At 36.3% G+C, this 19,690-nt stretch overlaps 1 protein-coding gene across 1 annotated transcript in view; it reads left to right on the top strand.

Moving 5' to 3' along the window:
* Positions 1-19,690, top strand: part of PCDH15 (protocadherin related 15) — an 874,042-nt gene that overhangs the window by 694,560 nt on the left and 159,792 nt on the right. Inside the window, exons 22-23 of the mRNA XM_046654051.1 lie at positions 2,334-2,558; positions 13,163-13,279. Coding sequence (XP_046510007.1) covers positions 2,334-2,558; positions 13,163-13,279 — 342 coding nt within the window. The remainder of the gene's footprint in view (positions 1-2,333; positions 2,559-13,162; positions 13,280-19,690) is intronic.

Raw genomic sequence — 19,690 nt, forward strand, 5'->3', positions numbered from 1 at the left:
AAAAAGTCAATAATCTCCCACTTCGTACCTCCGAAGTAAATTTTTATGTGTGTTCTGTCACATTTATCTTTATTCTCACACAAATGATCAAATAAATATTTATGTACATTTAAATATGTAAGTATGTGGGTGTGTGCATATATACATATGTGTATATATATATTACATATATATGTGTATATATATATTACATATACATGTGTATAGATTTTCCCTATATTTTACAAAAGTAGGATATTCCTGTGCCTATCATTTTGTAATTTTTTTTTTTACTTTCAATACACAACTGGCATTTTTTCATAGGTCTAACTCTCCTTTTTAGTAGTGTTTCTATATCCAAACCTCTTTTTTCAGTTCTCAGCTGTAGTATTATCAGAAACTCTGAACATTCTGATTCATTAAGTTAGGTTGGCCCCGAAATCTGCATTTTAAGCAACCATCCCTTTAATTCTGATACACGTGGTCAATGAAGTATATTTTGGAAAAAAAAAAAATTCTGGGGGCTGGCCTGGTGGTGCAGCAGTTAAGTGCACACTTTCTGACTCGGCGGCCCTGTGTTGGCCGGGTGCGGATCTATGCACGGCTTGTCAAGCCATGCTGTGGCAGTCATCACACATATAAAATAAAGGAAGATGGGCACGGATGTTAGCTCAGAGCCAGTCTTCCTGTGCACAAAGAGGAGGATTGGCAGCAGATGTTAGCTCAGGGCTGATCTTCCTCAAAAAAAAAAAAAATTCTAGTTCTTCCTTGACCTGCAATCCACAACTTGAATTTTGTTAGCATGGATTTTAAGAAATTGTATTTATTTCATAATTCAGCTCAATAAATGTTTAGGCAATAAACATTAATAAATCTAAAAGCAGCAGATGCTGACCAGGGAGAGAGCCATTATTTTGTCATTGATTCTTCTGTTTATCTGTTCATGTATTCATTCTTTCATTCAACGAGCATATTTTCAGTGTTAATTGTATGCTAAGTCCTCTGCTAGACCTTGGAGATTCAAATTTGAACGAGACAGATTTCCTGCCTTTGTGACATTTTCAGTCTAGAGTAGCAAACAGACAAGTAAACTGGTAATGAAAACAGAGGTCCTCAAGGCAATGGGCCTAGGAGATCACAGGTAGAGCTTCTAACCTAATCGTCAGAACAAAGAGAACGTTTCCTGGAGAAAACTACTTTCTAAACTATGAACTGAGGGCAAGGAAGGGTTATTCAAGCACTGAGGAGGAAACATTATTAAGGCAGTGGAAAGAACCTGCTCAAAATCCTGGAGGAGAGGAGAGAGTGAGGGACCGAAGGGCTGGAAAATGTATGGGTCCTTCTCCCCATATTAAGGAGACTGGGCTTGATCCAAAATGGACTAGACAACAGGATTTTAGGCAGGAAAATGACATAGTAAAATCTATACTTTAACAATACCTTTCTAGCTGTGATGTCGATAATTGATTGGAAGGAGCCAAGACTAAAGTTGACATAGGAGATGTTTGCATTCTGCACGCACGTTAGCAAAGCCTGGTCTTCCCCATTCCACTCTTGCTCCGTTCTGTGTCTTCTACCAGAGTTGCCTTTGCCACTCTGTACCACTGAAAACAACAGTCATTCTAGAAGACTTCCATAAAACCTGTCCCTCGGCTAGACGGCTTCGCTCTCAATTCTGAACAGCTTTCAGCTGACCTCTCACTTTTTTTCCTTCTATTTTGGTATCTGTGTTATGTTTCTTCTTTGAGGCAGTTACCAGGACAAGAATTGTGTCTAGATTCAACTTGTGCATCCTTACAGCACCTCATGCATAGTAACTACTCAATAAATATTAGTTAAATGGAGGGAGTTACAATAAAGTGATCTCTAGAGCTGTATTATAAGATGCGTATGAGAAGAAATTACTACTTATGTTTCCTTAGATTTCTTATAGTTCTTTAATAATCTACCATGTTTATGGGAAGCACTCAATAAAATTTATTTCTATTTAAAACATTTTTCAAGGTTATACAATCAGCAGGAAATAGTAAGCAATCTTTTATGACAATATTTATTTTCTTTACTGTGGTATGATTCTCTTAATAAGTGATTTTTCAGGTAAAATAAATCTAGTAATAGGATCAACAATGACAAAATCTCGTAGGTCTCTGTCTCTGTCTCTTTTTCTCTTTCTCTCTCTCCTCCTCCTTCTCTCTGGTAAATTACTTAATAAAAGTACTTTTCTCTGAAAAATGTCTTTTGGTCCTCCTTAAATTCAGGCTGTCCTAGGCGCTGACACATGACTTCTAGGAGTCCTGCATTCCTCTAGTTCAGTAACACCTGATATAACCATTCTTCTGTTTCACTTGTTACAGGCCAAAGATGTTGACCTTGGAGCAAATGTGTCTTATCGGATAAGAAGTCCAGAAGTGAAGCACTTTTTTGCACTGCATCCATTTACAGGAGAGCTCTCCCTTTTAAGGAGTTTGGACTATGAGTCATTTCCAGACCAGGAAGCAAGTATCACTTTTCTAGTGGAGGCCTTTGATATTTATGGGACAATGCCACCTGGTATTGCTACTGTCACAGTGATAGTAAAGGTAAGGAATATAGATGACTGCTGGTTGCCTACTTTACTCTCTACTTGTAATTTCTGGTTTTTATACTATATCCATAATATTTGGGGGCAACAATTCATAACAACACAGTGGAGCCAGACCCAAAACATAGATTTTTGGATGTGAAGTATTTATGAAGGTTTGCTTGAGAAATAACTATATTGTTCGACTATAAAAGGTAGATTTGAAAGAAGCACTAAATAAGAGTTCAAACACTGTGGCTGCCTGTCTGCCATTAGCTCTGTGGTTTCAATCAAGTCATAATTTCTCCAGACTACAGTTTATTCCAAATTCCACAGCACTATGGGTAATAACTTCAGCCAAACCCTTTGATTTAAAAAAGAAAAAGAAGACTCTGAAAGATTAAGAGTTCTAAGGTCTCAGAACTAATAAGTTTAGTTTGGAACCCAAGATTCTGGAATGAAATAAGCTTTGGAATCAGATGGAACTGAGGGAAAGTTCTGTGTCAGCCATTTTCAAGTTCTATGACCTTGGGGACTTTGTTAACCTCTCTAGATGTGCTATGTCATTCATTATAATACCCTGTGCAAATGATTGCCTGAAAGAGCATGGCATCTTCAACCTTTTGGGTTTCCAGTGATTTTTAAGTATACTCTTAAAAGAAGACATGAGGAAAGATTCATCAGTTCCCAAATATTAGTGTATATAAAGGTCATTTGACTTTCAGATTCCTCTACTTCTTTCCAAAGGAGTACCTTTTCCATTGGGAAAGCATCATATACACATTTCTCCCTAGAATTAGAGAAAGTTAGCTTTCTGGAGATTACTCCAATTCTTGAAAGGTGTTTTCAGTAGACGGCAATACGTACACAAGGTTATAAGGTACACAATGTGTTGGTAAACTTTTCCACAATGCTCATTTTTATAGGGCACTGCAGTGTGTAAATGATGGAATAAGAAATCATCACTTTTCTTGAGTTTTCATTTGATTATTTAACTGAAAAATAATAAATGCTATTAGTTTTCTCAGACAGTAAAATATTGATAGAAAATGTAGAAGATTGTTAAAGATTTCATCAGTATGTAATTAGCATAACTGTATTTATCATGTAGGTGAATGCTGTAATGTTATTGCCTGTAAGATCTTTGGGTCTGTTTATTTATTTTTAGATAATCCTGCGACCAAAGTGGGACACAGGGATTATTCCACTGCCTTTTCTCTACACTTGACCTAGGCTTATCTGCCAGTATACGCATGGTGCCATTTTTTCCCTGGAGTCCTGCCGTCTCCTCTAAACTACCTTGGAAAGAGGAACATAAGTCCCTTCCGTTCTCAGATGCACTAAAGCTGTCTGCAGAGTTTTATTAGGGTCTGAATTCCTTCTTTCCCAGGGGTCCACAATAACTCTGTTCCTACTTCTTCCCTTTAGTGTCTCTCTACCCTAAGAAATTTATCAATTTCAGGGAGTGGGAAATGTATATTTCAGGAAGGTAAAGTTTTATTCAGCATTAAGTCCTCTTTGAGAGTAGGAACTGGAACAGTCAAAACCTTTTCTTGGGTAACCTGCTTTTTTGTTTGTATCTCTCTTCCTGAGACGATGATTTTCTAATAGGCTAGGGAAGAATCAAGGGAGAACACAACAACACCAAGGGCCTGTTAGGGGACATTTAGAAATTTGGAAATCTGTTTACAAAAACATTTTAGAAGATGATAATATTGGTGGTTATGAAGATGTCATGATAAGTAAAAAAGATGAAAAAGACTAAGATGAGTCTGATCTAAATGGACTAACTATAGCAAAATAGCTTCTGGACCAGGTGAAAAGTTTAGGACATCTTACTCTGATTGACCCTTGCCTACCATACGGTTTGGTGGAATTGAACACTAAAAACATTTAAAATTTAAAAAAATGGTCCAATTGCTGACCATTTGGATGATAAGGGAAGAAAAGACTTGCCGCTAATGACCTTGCCCCTAGTCTTCTCAGAGCCAGAGATGGATACTCAAATGGTACAGCCTTCTTTCTCAGGATGGATGTGGTTGGTAATGGAGAGTTATAAACCCTCCTAGACTTTGACTCAGCTGCTCTGGATTCAGTTTAGGTTTGTTTTCTTGGATGTTTTTTGATAGGAGAAATCACTGGAGTCAAATTGGAGTCAAAAATATCATCTAAACAAGTAAGATGTGGATTAAATAATCTTCATTCTCTATCTGGGACTCGAGTCTCTTAAAATGCACTTCATGTTCCCTGACCACCTCTTTATTTTCATATAGGGGTAGCACTCACCAGCCTGTGGGAAGGAGTTACTGATGCGCTCATTCTTTCTTCAGAAATAGGACAGTGTTGATCTGATTTTTGTTGTCTCATTGCTTTGTCTTATTTAGACAAGTCAAACTAATTCATTGGTCCAATCTTCCTGACTTATACAAAATTATTTCTGATTTATTGTACATTTAAAAACAAAACATAATGAATATTTAATTCTAGACATTTCAATACCAGTTGTTTTTTTTCTTTTTCAAGATGATATAAGCATAACAAGATTTGCAGACTATTTCCCCAAACACAGGCTGACACTTGAATTCCTTCCTGCTGATCACTCAGGGTGAGGTTATCACAAATAGAACTTTAAAACTCTATTGTATACTATTGGGTGCATAAAAATATCATGCTTGTTTGTTTTGAAGCAAAGAATGGAGTACAATTCTCATTTCTCCACAAATGCAGATCTTTCTCAAGCTTGTAAATTTTCTGCTATTGGTCTGTTTACTTGCAGCACTGACAAACTGTCTTGCTGATAACATAATTGCATGGTATTTGCTAAGAGATATTTCTGCCCAAAACAGTCACCACGGGGAAAGCATCTTGAAGATCTCTCTTTGAAAATGAACAGAAACAATTTCTTTTGTACGCAAGAGAAAAAGAAATATCAAGCACTTAATGTCTAGCCCATTCAACTTATTTAAAATTGAAGTGAGAATGGGAAAATTGAAGTAATATTTAGAAGGAGAAATATTTTCACAGTACAAAGAAAATAGAATTTTATCACAGACACCTGCAAAGAGCTTTCTTGGTGTCAAATTTCAGGGATCCGAAACAACACCAATGATGATCATACAAATAATACGTATTTTTGTTGCAAAGTCTTTGTAGAACAGTGATAAACAAGGCTGTTTTCATTGTACATTTATTGAATATCTAGAAGAATTGAATCTGTGATAATAGTAAACTAGATGATGTAGGTAAATCCCTGGAAAATAAAAATAAAATTCTAAACAGTTTAAAGCATAAAATCCAGAGAAAAACCTGCCCTTACAAACTGAGTTGTAATATAGAATACAGAAAATACATGGAAAGAAAAGGTCTGTTTTCTATAGTAAGCCCAACACTGAATACTGTCAAAAAAGTTGAAATATGTAAATGGATATATGATACTGGGCAGCATGGACAGGACTTTGTAAAGGGCTTGTCTAAGATAGGCAGATGACTTAAGTCGTTCTGCTGATTGTAATTTTAGATAGAATGGCTGCATAGGAGTAGGAGAGAATCAGGGAGATGCTTCTGGGAAGGAAGGAGTCTGGATTTAGCCCTGGTTGTGTTTGCTTATCTTAGAGGTGCAGGTATAGGAGTAGGTAGGGATAGGTGGAAAGATCAGAAGTGATAGAACATCCACAAGGACTGAGGTTGATGGGAAATACAGTGTGTTCTGCAAGATGGAGCTAGCATTTTCATCTTTAAGAGGAGTTTCCTCCTCCAGGAAGACAATAAATGCTTCCTCCATAGAATATAGGAAAGAGGATGACATTTTTAGATAGCAACTCAATGCCCAGTACCAAGGCAGCATTTGCCATACCATGGACACTTGATGGGCAGTGATGTGCCATTGATGCTCCATGGTGACAGTATTGGTAGAATCTTGGTTTTGTTTTGGTCAGAGACCAAACAGAGCCTTAGTCAGACACCAAATGAAGCCTTGATGTTGCTTGTGGTTTGAGAGACCAAGAAGTAGTCCTGGACTCAAACAAATCAGAAACACTGGACATGTCAAGATTTACAGCATCCTTCCTTCACTGGCTCTGGAGGGAGGAAATTGAATAAAAGATGATTTCAATGAACCAGCTAAGGGAAGTATGGTCTAATGGAGTGATGATTATTTTTTACAATTTGCTGATTTTTCCCTTAGGGAAAACACTTGTTTTGGACTATGACCTTCAAATATTTCCCTCAATTCTGTTCTGCATTGTCATGTTCTCACTGGTGTGTTCTTTCTAATGTATTCACTGCCAGGTTTAAAGAGTGTGAATACATCAGGAATAGCTTGTCATGAGGCTGAGTCAGATAGTTTCCTAAGTATCAATATACCCTGCTATTCTAGAGTTTTATGACTAAGATATAACATGTTTCCTCTAAAGAACCAAACTAGAGGAGCCGGCCCGGTGGCATAGTGGTTAAATTTGCACCCTCCACTTTGGTGGTCCAGGGTTCACGGGTTTGGATCCTGGGTGTAGACCTACCCACTGCTAATCAATCCATGCTGTGGTGGTGTCCCACATGCAAAAGAGAGGAAGATTGGCCCAAATGTTAGCCCAGCGGCAATCTTCTTCAAGCAAAAAGAGGAAGGTTGACAACAGATATTCGCTCAGGGCCAATCTTTCTTATGCACAAAAAATAAAAAGAACCAAACTAGGGGAAACAAATAAAATTATCCATGTCCAGAGTTAAAAATAGTATCTCATAAGCAGTAATAATTTATATTTCTATGGGTCTCTCTCGTGGCTCCCCAAATATCACTACCGATTTCTGGGAGTCCCAGGAAAGTGGCTTACCTGTATACATGATTAAGTCTTTTATGCTTCAGTGATTATCACATTCTCCCCTGCTTGCCAAAGCACACGAGACCAGGCTTACTATTGCCACAGATCTCCAGATTGAACTGCCTCCCAGTGGGGCAACGCATGCTGATGTGCCCTGTTGATACCAGTTTCTTCTAAGCACTATCACTATTCTCAGTCCTGTTGTCTCTGTAGCTCCTATCTCCACCCTGATGAACTGGCTGCCATGGATGGGGGTTGGAGGGGGGGACTCTCAATGCATTGGAATTCTCAATATATTCTCTGAAAACTTGATGTCACCAAAGTCATACAACATTCCAAACAGTGATAGTTTGTGCCTTTAATATTTCAACATTTTCAGGTTCTCTCAGGCTGTATTTCAGAGAGCGCCAGCTCCACAAGATGGTGATGAGTGTCTCACAGACAAAGAAGTTCGTAAAGAAACAGATTTGGGAAACACTGAGATATGCACAAGTAAACAGATTTCTACACTGCAGGCCTTCATATAGGAGACTTCAATATGCTAGTGTACACTGTGAATCTCAAGAAAATAGAATATAACTTCCCACATTTCCTAAAATTGATTATGGGATTCTTTTTGTTTATAAAGCTTCTGATAGGACGAATTTTCCAAAGAATGAAATGTGGGGAAATCTTTTTCAGGTTTTAGTGAAAATAGCTACTGGTGAAGTTAATTATGGAATAAGTTATTGTTTTAAATGTACAAGTACAACTGCTATAAGTTTCTCTCTTTTTACCTAAAAAAACCAGCTTTATAAATAATTATAAAAATTATCTTCAGGGAAGTAAATTAACATGATGCAATGTTTAGATGCTCACTAGGTTGTCAAGATAAAAGTGTAGTAACTAGTTGAAAGAATTTTGAAAATGTAAAATATTTTTGGACAGAGATCTTTAAAAAGTTGTGTGTGGAGTTTTTAGTGAAAAATCCTATTCAAGCCATCTTATACATAATCTTTTGATGACTTTACCAGTTCCATTTCTCCTCACCTGTAAATATCAGAATGATTCCTTCGGGATCTGACCTACCAGAATTAAATCATAGCTTTATCCTTTATTAGCTGGATATCCATGAGCAACTTAATCTCTCTAAGTTTCAGTTTCCTTATATTTAAAATAATAGTAATAATAATAGCTAACATATTTTAGACAAACTAATTTGTCTAAATTTAACACACTTAGAATAATGCCTGACATACAGTAAAAATAAACCATATGCACACACATGCATACACAAATATAATTATTATGCAAGTGTAAGAAAGTCTGAAATAGGGTGATATGGTTAGACAGAATCTGCGCAAAGATTCTAGCTCAGAATATGCACATATTCTCCCAATTGACTACAGTGTCAAGACTCAGGAAAAATTCCAAAAACTTATCAGCTCCTTTCTCCCCACATTACCATTCCCAAACAGGAAGACCGGATAGGAATGGAATGATGTATTAAATCACTGGGTTTGTCAACATTGTGCAGTGTCATCCTCCTACAACACAGCCATCAATCTTGAGGGACTGTTTTACCTGCCAGAGTGCATGAGTGATGGGGCAGTTTCTCAGATAACAGAGATGCATCTTATGTTAAATTTAGTTAAACTCCTCGCTATATGCTGTTGTCATATCCTTGTACTTCCTCTTTCATAACATCCATCACACTCAATATTATTTGTTTAATTTTTGCTTTCCACACTAAGCTGTAAGCTCAATACCAGCAGGCACTCTGCCTTTCTTGGTGGTAAGCATACCCCCAGCATCTAAAGGACAGCCTAATGCACAGCAGGAGCTCCATCGATATTTGTGATGCTGGAGCCGTGGTGTACATTTTGCTACTTGTGGCAAAGTGTGACTTTGATCACCTCTACGTCAGGGATATACTTGCTCCCAAGAATCCCAGCTCAGAAATAAAACTCAAACAAAATAAAAACAAATTTAGGCAGCTAAGAAGGAAGCTTCTAGTATAGGTTTTGATCCAGAAAAAAATGAGATGTTTAATTGACAGCCTCATGCAAAATAGACAAAGAAAGATTTGTTTGGTTAGGGATGGGGCCTTTTTGATCCTATGTGCAAAACCGCAAGACAAGGGAGAGAATTTAGAAAAGAAAAAGCGACAAGCAGAGAAACTGAGAGGGACTAAACAGGCGGATTATACAAGAAACAGCAACTGGGTGTCTGGTAATGGAAAACAGAACTGGTAACAGGCAGGGGAGAAATCAACTGGGTACTCTGCCAGGAAGACGAGATATCAGCTCCATAAACCTCAAGAGATTTTGGAGCACAGGGCAGCGAAACAGTTCTTCGTGGACAGTGCTAACGCTAGAGACTGTACTCTAGTCGTAACGGAAGTCATTCCACTCACTGGCACCCACGTCTGTGTCTCCCCATGGAGCACGTGTGACTGTTTAAGACCAGGGCCAGCATTCTGTACATTTTCATTATTTTTTCACAGATGATCAGAGTATAACAAGTTAGTTCTCTTTTATCACAAAAAAAGCCTCTTATCCAGAAAAGTTTTTACCCATGATTCCAGAAAATCAAAATTTTCATTATCTCTTTCCCTTTACGTTTTATGGAGAACTTGCTATTAATTTGTAATCTCGTCAGCGCGTTCCTGTTTTCCTAGTATGCTCATTAAAAAAGGTTTTAAATCTGTGGTCTGCAAAGTAGAAATGGTTTCTGTGATTATTTTACACTTTAATTTAGAAAACAAATAAATGAAACTCATTTTCTTCCTCCTAGCTAACTGTACCTTCAGGTGTGCTTTTATTTTCATGGTACATGGAAACAAATTCCAAGTTTACTGGTACACCATTTTTTTTCCTGAGAAAAGCATGGTTAAGAACCATGGTAACATTCAGAATACTCTTTAGAAACATGAAAAGTAATTTTTGTTCCGACCAACAAAAATTATAACCGCAGAAAGCAAACTATTATGGGTCTTGATAAAGTTGTTAACAAGAGGACAGAAAAGGAAATTTCTTTTTGCCAATACTGCCCTCTAGTGGAATAATGGCACCGTGGCGCTTATCCTTAATTTGCTGCATAATAGAGCGTTCGTACAGAAGCAAATTTATGTATGTTTTTCTTCAGACATCCCCGGAGCATAAATATAACGAACTATTGATTATGCTCGTTGGCATTGCATTTCAATAAATTTTCCCATTTGAAATAATGCATTGTGCAAGAACTATATGCACTGGCTGCATATTTTAGCCACAGTAAAGGATTCTAATCCCAAAATATGTACATTGTATCATAAAAAGAAATACTGCTGCAATAAGTGTATTGATTTATTCTTCATCCTGTCAATGGCAAGCAAACTAAAGGGGATGATACCAATCTCTTGATAGTCTTCAGTTATTTACAGCCTTAGGTTTGTATCTAATCAGTTTGTGAGGCTAGATGATAAAAACGTCCATTGTGCATTCAATTAGAAGGTGAATCCAGTGAATAGTTTCCAGCAAGAAAAGGTCACTGTACTCAGCACTGTTAACAGCTGTATTGAGATCACTGGAAAGTCACGCATTTTTTTCCTGAAGAATCAGATTATGCAAAAAGTACCCTGTGAGCCAGCCCTGAAGGTCTAGTGGTCAAAGTTCATCACTCTTACTGCTTTGGTGGCCTGTGTTCGTTTTCTGGTCACGGAACCACACCACCTGTCTGTCAGTTGCCATGCTGTGACAGTGGCTCACATAGAAGAACTAGAAGGACTTACAACTAAGGTGTATAGCCACTCACCAGGGGCTTTAGAGAGGGGGAGAAAAGAGGAAGATTGGCAACAGATGTTAGCTCAGGCAGAATCTTTCCCTGCAAAAAAAACAAAAGTACCTTGTAACATTAAGGTTTTAAATGTCCGTTGAGGGGAAAAAAGAAGAAGAAAATTTATAGGAACATATTGAGATAGTGAGTTTATGACACTGGAAACTCATACACAGGAGACGATTGGGCTCCTTTCCTAACCTAAGTTACAATTTAGGGTACAAGAGGATTTCTACCCCTTTGGTTACGAGATTCACTCGTTAAATTAATTGGCACTCTTGAAAACAGCAAGAGGAAGTGTGCATGCAAGCGTTTTATATATTTACGCCCTGTCTGGAACCTCAAGATCAATACGCAATGCTGCCCTCATTATAGAGAACCAGTGCTTCCTTGGTTCATTTACTTGTTTAGATTCAAAAGCTCATAATTTATAAAGAAAGCCTTCTGTTTTTACAGAGGAGGTTGTGAATACTATATATCAAGACAGAAGAAATGATACTTTTTATTTTTCAGTTTTGCTCGTAGTTCAACACTTCCTAATTCTTATTAGAGTCTGCAGGGTTTTTCATGTTCGCAACTCAGAAGTCAACTGTATTATGAACATAAAAGTGAGCTCTGTTTGATTGTAATAGATAATTATCCTGACCTCTTTGCAAAAAGAGGTTTTATAATCAGTTAATTAGTGTGTTTCCCATTCATATTGTACAGGAAAATTGTTGTATCAGAGCAACTATCAAAGACTATGCAGAATAATTTTCTTCTTTTGTTTTTAATAGCAAGTGAGAAAAAGATGACTTGGAGAGTAAGATAATCACCAAATTTAGCCTTGGATTCAAATATACTTGGCCCAAAACAATGCAGGGTGTAATGGTTATTTTAAAATAAGTAAATTTAAGAAATATGAATCAGTACTGGAGAAAAAGCCACAGAAAAAGATTGGCAACAATTGTTAGCTCAGGTGCCAATCTTGAAAACAAAAGAAATATGAATCAGCCATGTTAAAGAGCATTATTTTTGAGGAAAAAAAATGATGTACTCTTCTTCTTAAAAGATAAAATGATTGAGAAAAAAATGGTCTTACTCTCAGGTGATCAGATTTATTTGTTTGGCTCTTCCAAACAAGTAGATTAATTTAGGCAAAGTCACTAACCCATCTGCAGAATCGGTCTCTTTATCTGTCAAATGACAGTTAAGTGACATGAAGTCAGGGACTTCTTTTTCTTGAGTCATCACAGTATCCTGAGTGGGTAGCATTGGGTCATAAAAGTGGGAGGAATTTGATAAATATTTGTTTAATGAGTGACACTACATGAATAACAATGCACTTATATCACTGCCTTGTGAAAATTAAAAAGGTGTATAGAAATTATTTTGAAAAAATCCTTAAGTAAATTAACATTGTTTTCTGTCTGTAAGAACATCTAATCCTAGCACACTATTGTGCTGTAGGGAAAACATCCTTAAACCATTTTCCATTTGTGAAAATGTAAGATGGGAGCAAAGGATATTTCACAGTTTGCATTTGAAATGTTCTAATCATATCATTTGCTAAGTATATAAAGAATTTTCAGCTGCAACAGAAACTTTAAAAAGCTTTTTAAAAACAACAACAACAAAAGACATCTTCTATGCCTGTCTCATAGAATGGCACTTTTTATAAAATTTATTCTTTCTTGTTTTCAAAGTTCAAAACTGTATCATACCATTAGAAGTATCTTCAGAGAATTTTAAGCATCACTCTAGTATCTAAAAGGTGTATCTGGTGGGGTAGGGGAGTGACAAACTGTTTGCTCAAGTGGAATGGCCTTCAACTGAGATCACACACATTAATATTTTATAGGAACTCAAAATCTCCTCTTGGGTGCCATTCTAACGTGAGAGTAATGGAATTGAGAGGACGGAAGTCTGACAGTGGCAAATGGGTTGTGTGATATGAAGAGATGGAGCTGTTCTAGTAACTGTGTGGTTAACCCAGTTTCAAGTGAAGCACTAAACTCTTAATTGTGTTTTACAGGATATGAATGATTATCCTCCAGTATTTAGTAAACGAATCTACAAAGGGATGGTGGCTCCAGATGCTGTCAAGGGTACACCTATCACAACCGTTTATGCTGAGGATGCAGACCCTCCTGTAAGTAGAAGACATTGATTAATACTCTGAACTGTGGTGAGGAAAACCTTTGACACTCATAAATGACCCAGTTCCTAAGACGACACAGTCTGGGAGTTTCACTCGATTCACTCGATGCATTTTGTGTACTCTTGCCTGTTGTATCCCCAGGTAGGGACAGTATTTCAGATGATTATTGAACTTAGACAATTAGGGATTTGCTTTTAGTTATACTAGAATTCAGAATTAACTATTCACCAATTTATCCAGCACTAATGATAAATCTGCATAGAAGGTATTGTCTCCATTTGGTATCAGTATAATTTGCGTTCTTTATAGAACAGTGTAAGCTTAGTTTAATCGAAATAGATTTTAGGGGGCCAGCCCTGTGGCCGGGTAGTTAAGTTCACGTGCTCCACTGCGGTGTCCCAGGGTTTTGCCAGTTTGGATCCTGGGCATGAACATGGCACCACTCATCAAACCACACTGAGGTGGCGTCCCACATGCCACAACTAGAAGGACCTGCAACTAAGATATACAACTATGTACTAAGGGGGATTTGGGGGAGATAAAGCAGAAAAAAAAAGATTGGCAACAGTTGTTAGCTCAGGTGCCAATCTTGAAAAAAAAAAAAGAAATAGATTTTACCTTTATGTGTTTTCCATTTTATTCATATATGGCTATTTTGTTAACAAATTCTAAGTCAACATATGACAATGCTTATATTGAATGTATTGAATGTATTAATTTTAGTAAACTAAAATCTTAATATTGCTTTAAGGACGTATTTAATAGATTCCTTTATTATTCAGAATTTTACCTCTTTTGAGATATCCCAAATTGACTTTCAAGTTAGAGGATTTTCACTGGAAACATTGTTATAGCAGAAGTGAGTAAATTTTTCTTAATGTTGTTATCTTAAAGTATTAAAAATAGCATGTAGAAGTAATAGTATTTATATAAAAATGCCTTCTGTAAATAACTTGAGTGCTTTATAAATATTAGTTATTTATTCTCATGATAGTCAAATGATGAAGATTTAAACTTTTACTTTGAGCGAGCTCACACTCTAAGTCAGTGGCTGATATATTCTAGAAAAATAGTAAAAGTATTAAATAAACTGGGGCTGGCCCCGTGGCCGAGTGGTTGAGTTCGCGTGCTCTGCTGCAGGCGGCCCAGTGTTTCGTTGGTTCGAATCCTGGGTGCGGACATGGCACTGCTCATCAGACCACGCTGAGGCAGCGTCCCACATGCCACAACTAGAAGGACCCACAACGAAATATACAACTATGTACCGGGGGGCTTTGGGGAGAAAAAGGAGAAAAATGAAATCTTTAAAAAAAAAAAAAAAGTATTAAATAAACCATTTTAGGAAAGTGAGAGAATAGAAAAAGACCTGAGTTTTATAAGTGATTTAGAAGTTCTATTTTGTATTGCTAATATAATTGTATTTATGTAATGCTATTTATTTAATAAAAGGTGAATGGCAGTCATAAAATTTTTCAGTCTCAATTATGACAAGCCATAGAAAGTCTTTTGTGACTATACGGTCTTGAAAAATAATAATGTTAACATGAAAGCAATGACCTTTCCCTCAGAAGCTTCTTTTCTTGAGTGTGTTAAAATGTCTTTGAAACTGATTTATTGCATCTTGGGAAATGTGATAGGCAAAATCTCATAGCCTTGAACACACCAATAGAGACGGCGAATGTGAAATTGGTAGCTTGTCTGCTTTTTAAGTAAACTATGAAAGGTACAAAATACTTTGAAATTAGGGATACGTATTCAGTTCTATTCAGGCCATACATTTTGAGCACCAGCTCCATGCTGATCATTGTGTTAACTAGATTTTGCTCTACAGAAACTGACAATCTTATAGGAAAAAGAGAACTGTGCATAGAAATGATAACACACTGTACTAAATGAGCTTAAGCAAACCCAGCATCTTAAAACACTCATATTTCTGAGAAATTTTCATTAGCGCAGAATTTAAGATAGTGTTAAGTGTAATGGCATTAATGATGAGAGACTAAAAATAGGCCTACTCTTCAACTATATGGGACAGAAATCAAAGTCTTAGCATGGATGGCAAAATCCGTGCTTCACCTTTTTGCACCTGTGACCTTGGTATTTGGTTTGACGTTCAGATCACTCCACCAATGTGAGAGAAGTTGTCTTTGTCTGTTGTCTGTTCTATAAAGAAGTTAAATTACTTCTGTAGAGTGTTTATCTGGAGAGAAGGCCCTGATTTTACACCCTGAAGCTCTTTTATGGAAATTTACCAGGCTCAAATTCCAAATTTCTTTGGAAGAAGTGCTTAGGCTTGCATTCCCAGTAGCAGTTTTTAACATTTAATATCTAATGCAGAGTTTTCAGTAGATGAAAGGTGGATGCCAGTCATTCAATGGCAAACATGAAGATGCTTATTTCAGTTACTGAATATATATTTTATCAGATTCAGTTTTGATTCTTGAATCACTAGTTATTTTTTGGTATAACTAATATTCAGCATTGAGGTTTCCAACTATTACAGCAAATAGGATCCCTTAAATTAGCATCATCACAATTTGGCTGTACCTACACCAATCCAAAATGAAAAGCTCAATTCCATGAAAATTTTCAGAAGATAAATATTATATTACCCAATTTTCAAAAATATTATGATTGATTTTTACTTTTATTATTTTATGTTGGTGCCGTAAATACAAAATAAGTATTTTTTGGTGGGGCTTACCTCATGTTTTCTACTCTGTTATTAGTATAAACATTTGTTAATTAGAAGAAGATAGTTTCAATTTCATGTCCGTCAGGGCTCCTGTGTCAGTTCCACTTCTTGGGCCTGTAAGTATCTGTGGTAACACCATGTTTATTTCATGGTTTCTCTTCCAAACTAGAAGGTAAAGTCCTTAAGGACAGGAATCAAACTTGTTCCAGTTTATATTCCCACATCTAACTCTATGGTTGGTACTTAGTAGTCTGTTAGGGAGCATTTGTTGAATAATTGAATAAATGAGTAAATTAATGGTTATTTCTCTGCTCTTCAAGATTGACAAAATGTGCCAGATCTTCAGAAATTTAGTTATTTGTAACTCTGGGAAAATTTCACAATATCTCCAAGCCTAAGTTTGGCCATTTGAAGGCTGTGAGAATGAATTGGGGTATGGGTATATAATGCTTAGCACCGCTTCTGTACCCTCATAAAGCAGGTATTGTTACTATTCAGAAATAATAATTTCCACCACGAGAAGTTGGCCACATCTTCTTCAAGGCGTCATGTTTCTTTTGAATGAAGTGAGAACCACTCATTTTTAAACTAGAAAATAGCAACAACAAAATCCTTTGAAGCATCAGATGGAGAAACTGGGTAAGGTCTTAAAGCCAGAGAGAGCATCGTTACTGAATATAAATTAAGAATTATAAAATGTATGATGTGCAAAACTAAAGTGCTCTAGAGGGAGACGAAAAAATTCTTCTAGGCATTTTTTTTCCCACTGAATTAAATCTGTTAAGACTTTTATTCTCTGCCTTGCTTTTGTGACATCATTGACATTATGTAGTTCGCCGGAGATGTGAATAGTGAATGACTGATCATTTTGGATATGAAAAATTGCTAACCTTTTCTCTCTGCTCACCAGAGACTTCTCACTCCAGACTTTCACAAAACAAAACTGCAAGTGTGATTTCTATTTGCATATTTTTATTCTTTCTAAAACTGCAGGCCAAACCCCATGATACAAGAGTTCTCTTTGTGGATAGGGTAAATGTCTGACAGAATGATATCCTTTGTGAGCATGTGGACATTAGAACAATTGAGAGAAATAAATAAATAAATGGAGTTCACAGTTTGCTCATTTCCAAGAATGTGAAATATGAGGGACCCCTGAAGGCTTACCTTCTCATTGTTGTATCATTCTTTGTATTGAATGCGTTTTAGGAATTTATAGGCTTCTCATTTAAAGTAAATCAGTAATTGGAACATACTTAGTAATAGAAATTTTGACAAACTTTCTTATTTGCATGTAATAGTCAGAATTATTTAGACATTGAATACTTTTGCTTTAGGGTTTGATATGCTCCATAAAAAAGATCCCGTAAGTTCTCCATAGTAATTGGCTTTAAAAATCAGTGAGCATTCGCACTACACTTTTTTCAGAATTTATTTTTTAAAGAGGACAATAAGTGCAGGTGTGAGGGTTTTTTTTTTTCCCCCTCTGTTGGGATATTGAGAGCTATGCTAACATTTCAGAGTTCAGACAAGCTGCCTGAGGAGTTATTTTTAAAGTGTTTTCACAGGTAACTTTAAAACCCTTCTCAATCAGTCAAGGGCACTTTTGTTGAGCTCTAGAAAGCAAAAAAAAAAAAACAGGATCAGTTCTCCTTTTGTGTGATGCATACCTTATGTTTTATTATAAATGTCATGACATCACCAAATAAGGCCAGGCAATTATGGCAATCTTCTCAGAATGCTTAACCCTCCAAATAGTCATTCTGTTGCAACCTATTAGCAGAGGGCATGACAGTAGAGTTAAAGCAAAAATTGCTTTTATCCATGGTTTCTTGCTTGCTTGCTTTGTGTGCAAGCGTTAAAACTTCCGGCCCAGGTGTGTTATAAGATTATATTTTTATCTCCAGATAACATGGCTGTTCTGTATCATTTTCCATCTACACAGCTATTTTTCATCACTCACCACATACCGGCTTGTGTTGTTATGCTATATTGATTTAGGTTATTGCTAGCAGTGTAGCAGAAAATCTGGTTTTAAACATCCGTGCCTACTAGCCACATTTGCTGACCCCAGAGCGTGTGGGGGCAATGTACCCAGCTCAGTGGGTTTTTTTTTTCCTTCACATCAAAGCTGTTAGGGAAATAATCAAGAAGTATTTTCCTGATGCATGTCAGCTTGTGAAAATTGAGATGATGTAGCTGCAGCCTGAGTCCCTTTGGTCTCAAATACTTAATTAGAAAGAAAGCACACCATGAAACAGTTGGGATTTGATCTTTAAAATGACAATGGGCTATAATTAGATTTGAAAGTGTAAATGAGTACAAAAGGGAAGGTTTTATGAGGAAGTTTATACATGATTAATGTCTAGAAAAAGCTTATCTAAGTGTTTAAGAATCTGTGTCTCTTTCTTTTTTGTGGTTTATAGATTCTTTTCAAGAGCATTATATTGTTAACATTACTTGAGATCAATATTAGCTTTAACTGTTTCAGATAGAAGTGTTGCTCTTCTAATTAAGAAACTGCCATGCTTACCAGGGTGAAAGGGGACATTTTTTTTCATTGTAAATGGAAATGTCTATAAAATTTAGGAGCTTTTTAGCTTTTACAAAAGTGTTCACCCAGCGATACATCAATGACTTACACCATTTTTTTTTTGACCATAAACCTCATAGGATTAGGATCCCAAGACACTTCAACAACAGTGATTTCCAAGGGAATTGAGTAAAATATAACAGGATATGTATATGTATATATATATATATATATATATATATGTATGTATATAATATTTATATAATTGAGAGAAATGTAACAGACTCTGGGGCTCACCCATAGGCCTCCCTTATGGCTTAAATGGTGTGCTTTATTTTGAATTTCTTGCCAGAGAAAAAGGGAAGAGACCCTCTGAATGAATATCTTGGCTTCTCATGATCTGGATTCTTGGCCTCAACACCCTCAAGGCCAGGCCACTGTAACTCTTAGTCTTGTTGTTATCCACGTCACAGTTCTTCCATATTCTTGAATGGTGACAATACTTAGGCAGTAGACCTACATTCAAACATGTGCCTGGCACAACATAGACATTTCATAATGCTTATTGGATGAATAAATCAATATGAAAATGTATATTGTAGACTTAACAGATAAGAATATGACAAGATAAAGACAGAGAAAAAGCCACAATAGTGCATATGAAAGATGCCAAGAAATGCTGTAGTTATTCAGAGAATGGAGAAATAAATGTGTTCTTGTGTGGTCTGAGCCTGTTCTGGTCAGGAATCCAACTTTAAAAAGTGTTAGAGGATTGACTTAAGTGAGAATAGAAAAAACTGGCAGAGAAATGTATCCAAAAATTACAAGTCAAGAGCCTTCATCATATGTTCATGAATTTGTGTAATATGATTTGAACTCTGTCTGATTCAATAAATGTTAGCTATTTAAAAGAATACATTAGGACTGTATTTGGAAACTCATTTGTAGATAGGAAATGTGGCAAATATGGTTTTATGAACTCCATTTTATTATATAATGGGAGAAATTTAATTAGAATTAATCTTAATTTTCAATTAAGAAAATGGAAGCTTACTAAGGACTTACAAATAGGCAGTGACAACATCAAAGCTACATATTAGGACAATTAACTTGCTGTGATGTACAATATTCATTGGAAGAGATAATAACCGAAAGCCAGGAGAGTAGTTAGCAG

Source organism: Equus quagga, chromosome 2, assembly GCF_021613505.1.
Source record: "Equus quagga isolate Etosha38 chromosome 2, UCLA_HA_Equagga_1.0, whole genome shotgun sequence".
Lineage (NCBI taxonomy): Eukaryota > Metazoa > Chordata > Mammalia > Perissodactyla > Equidae > Equus > Equus quagga.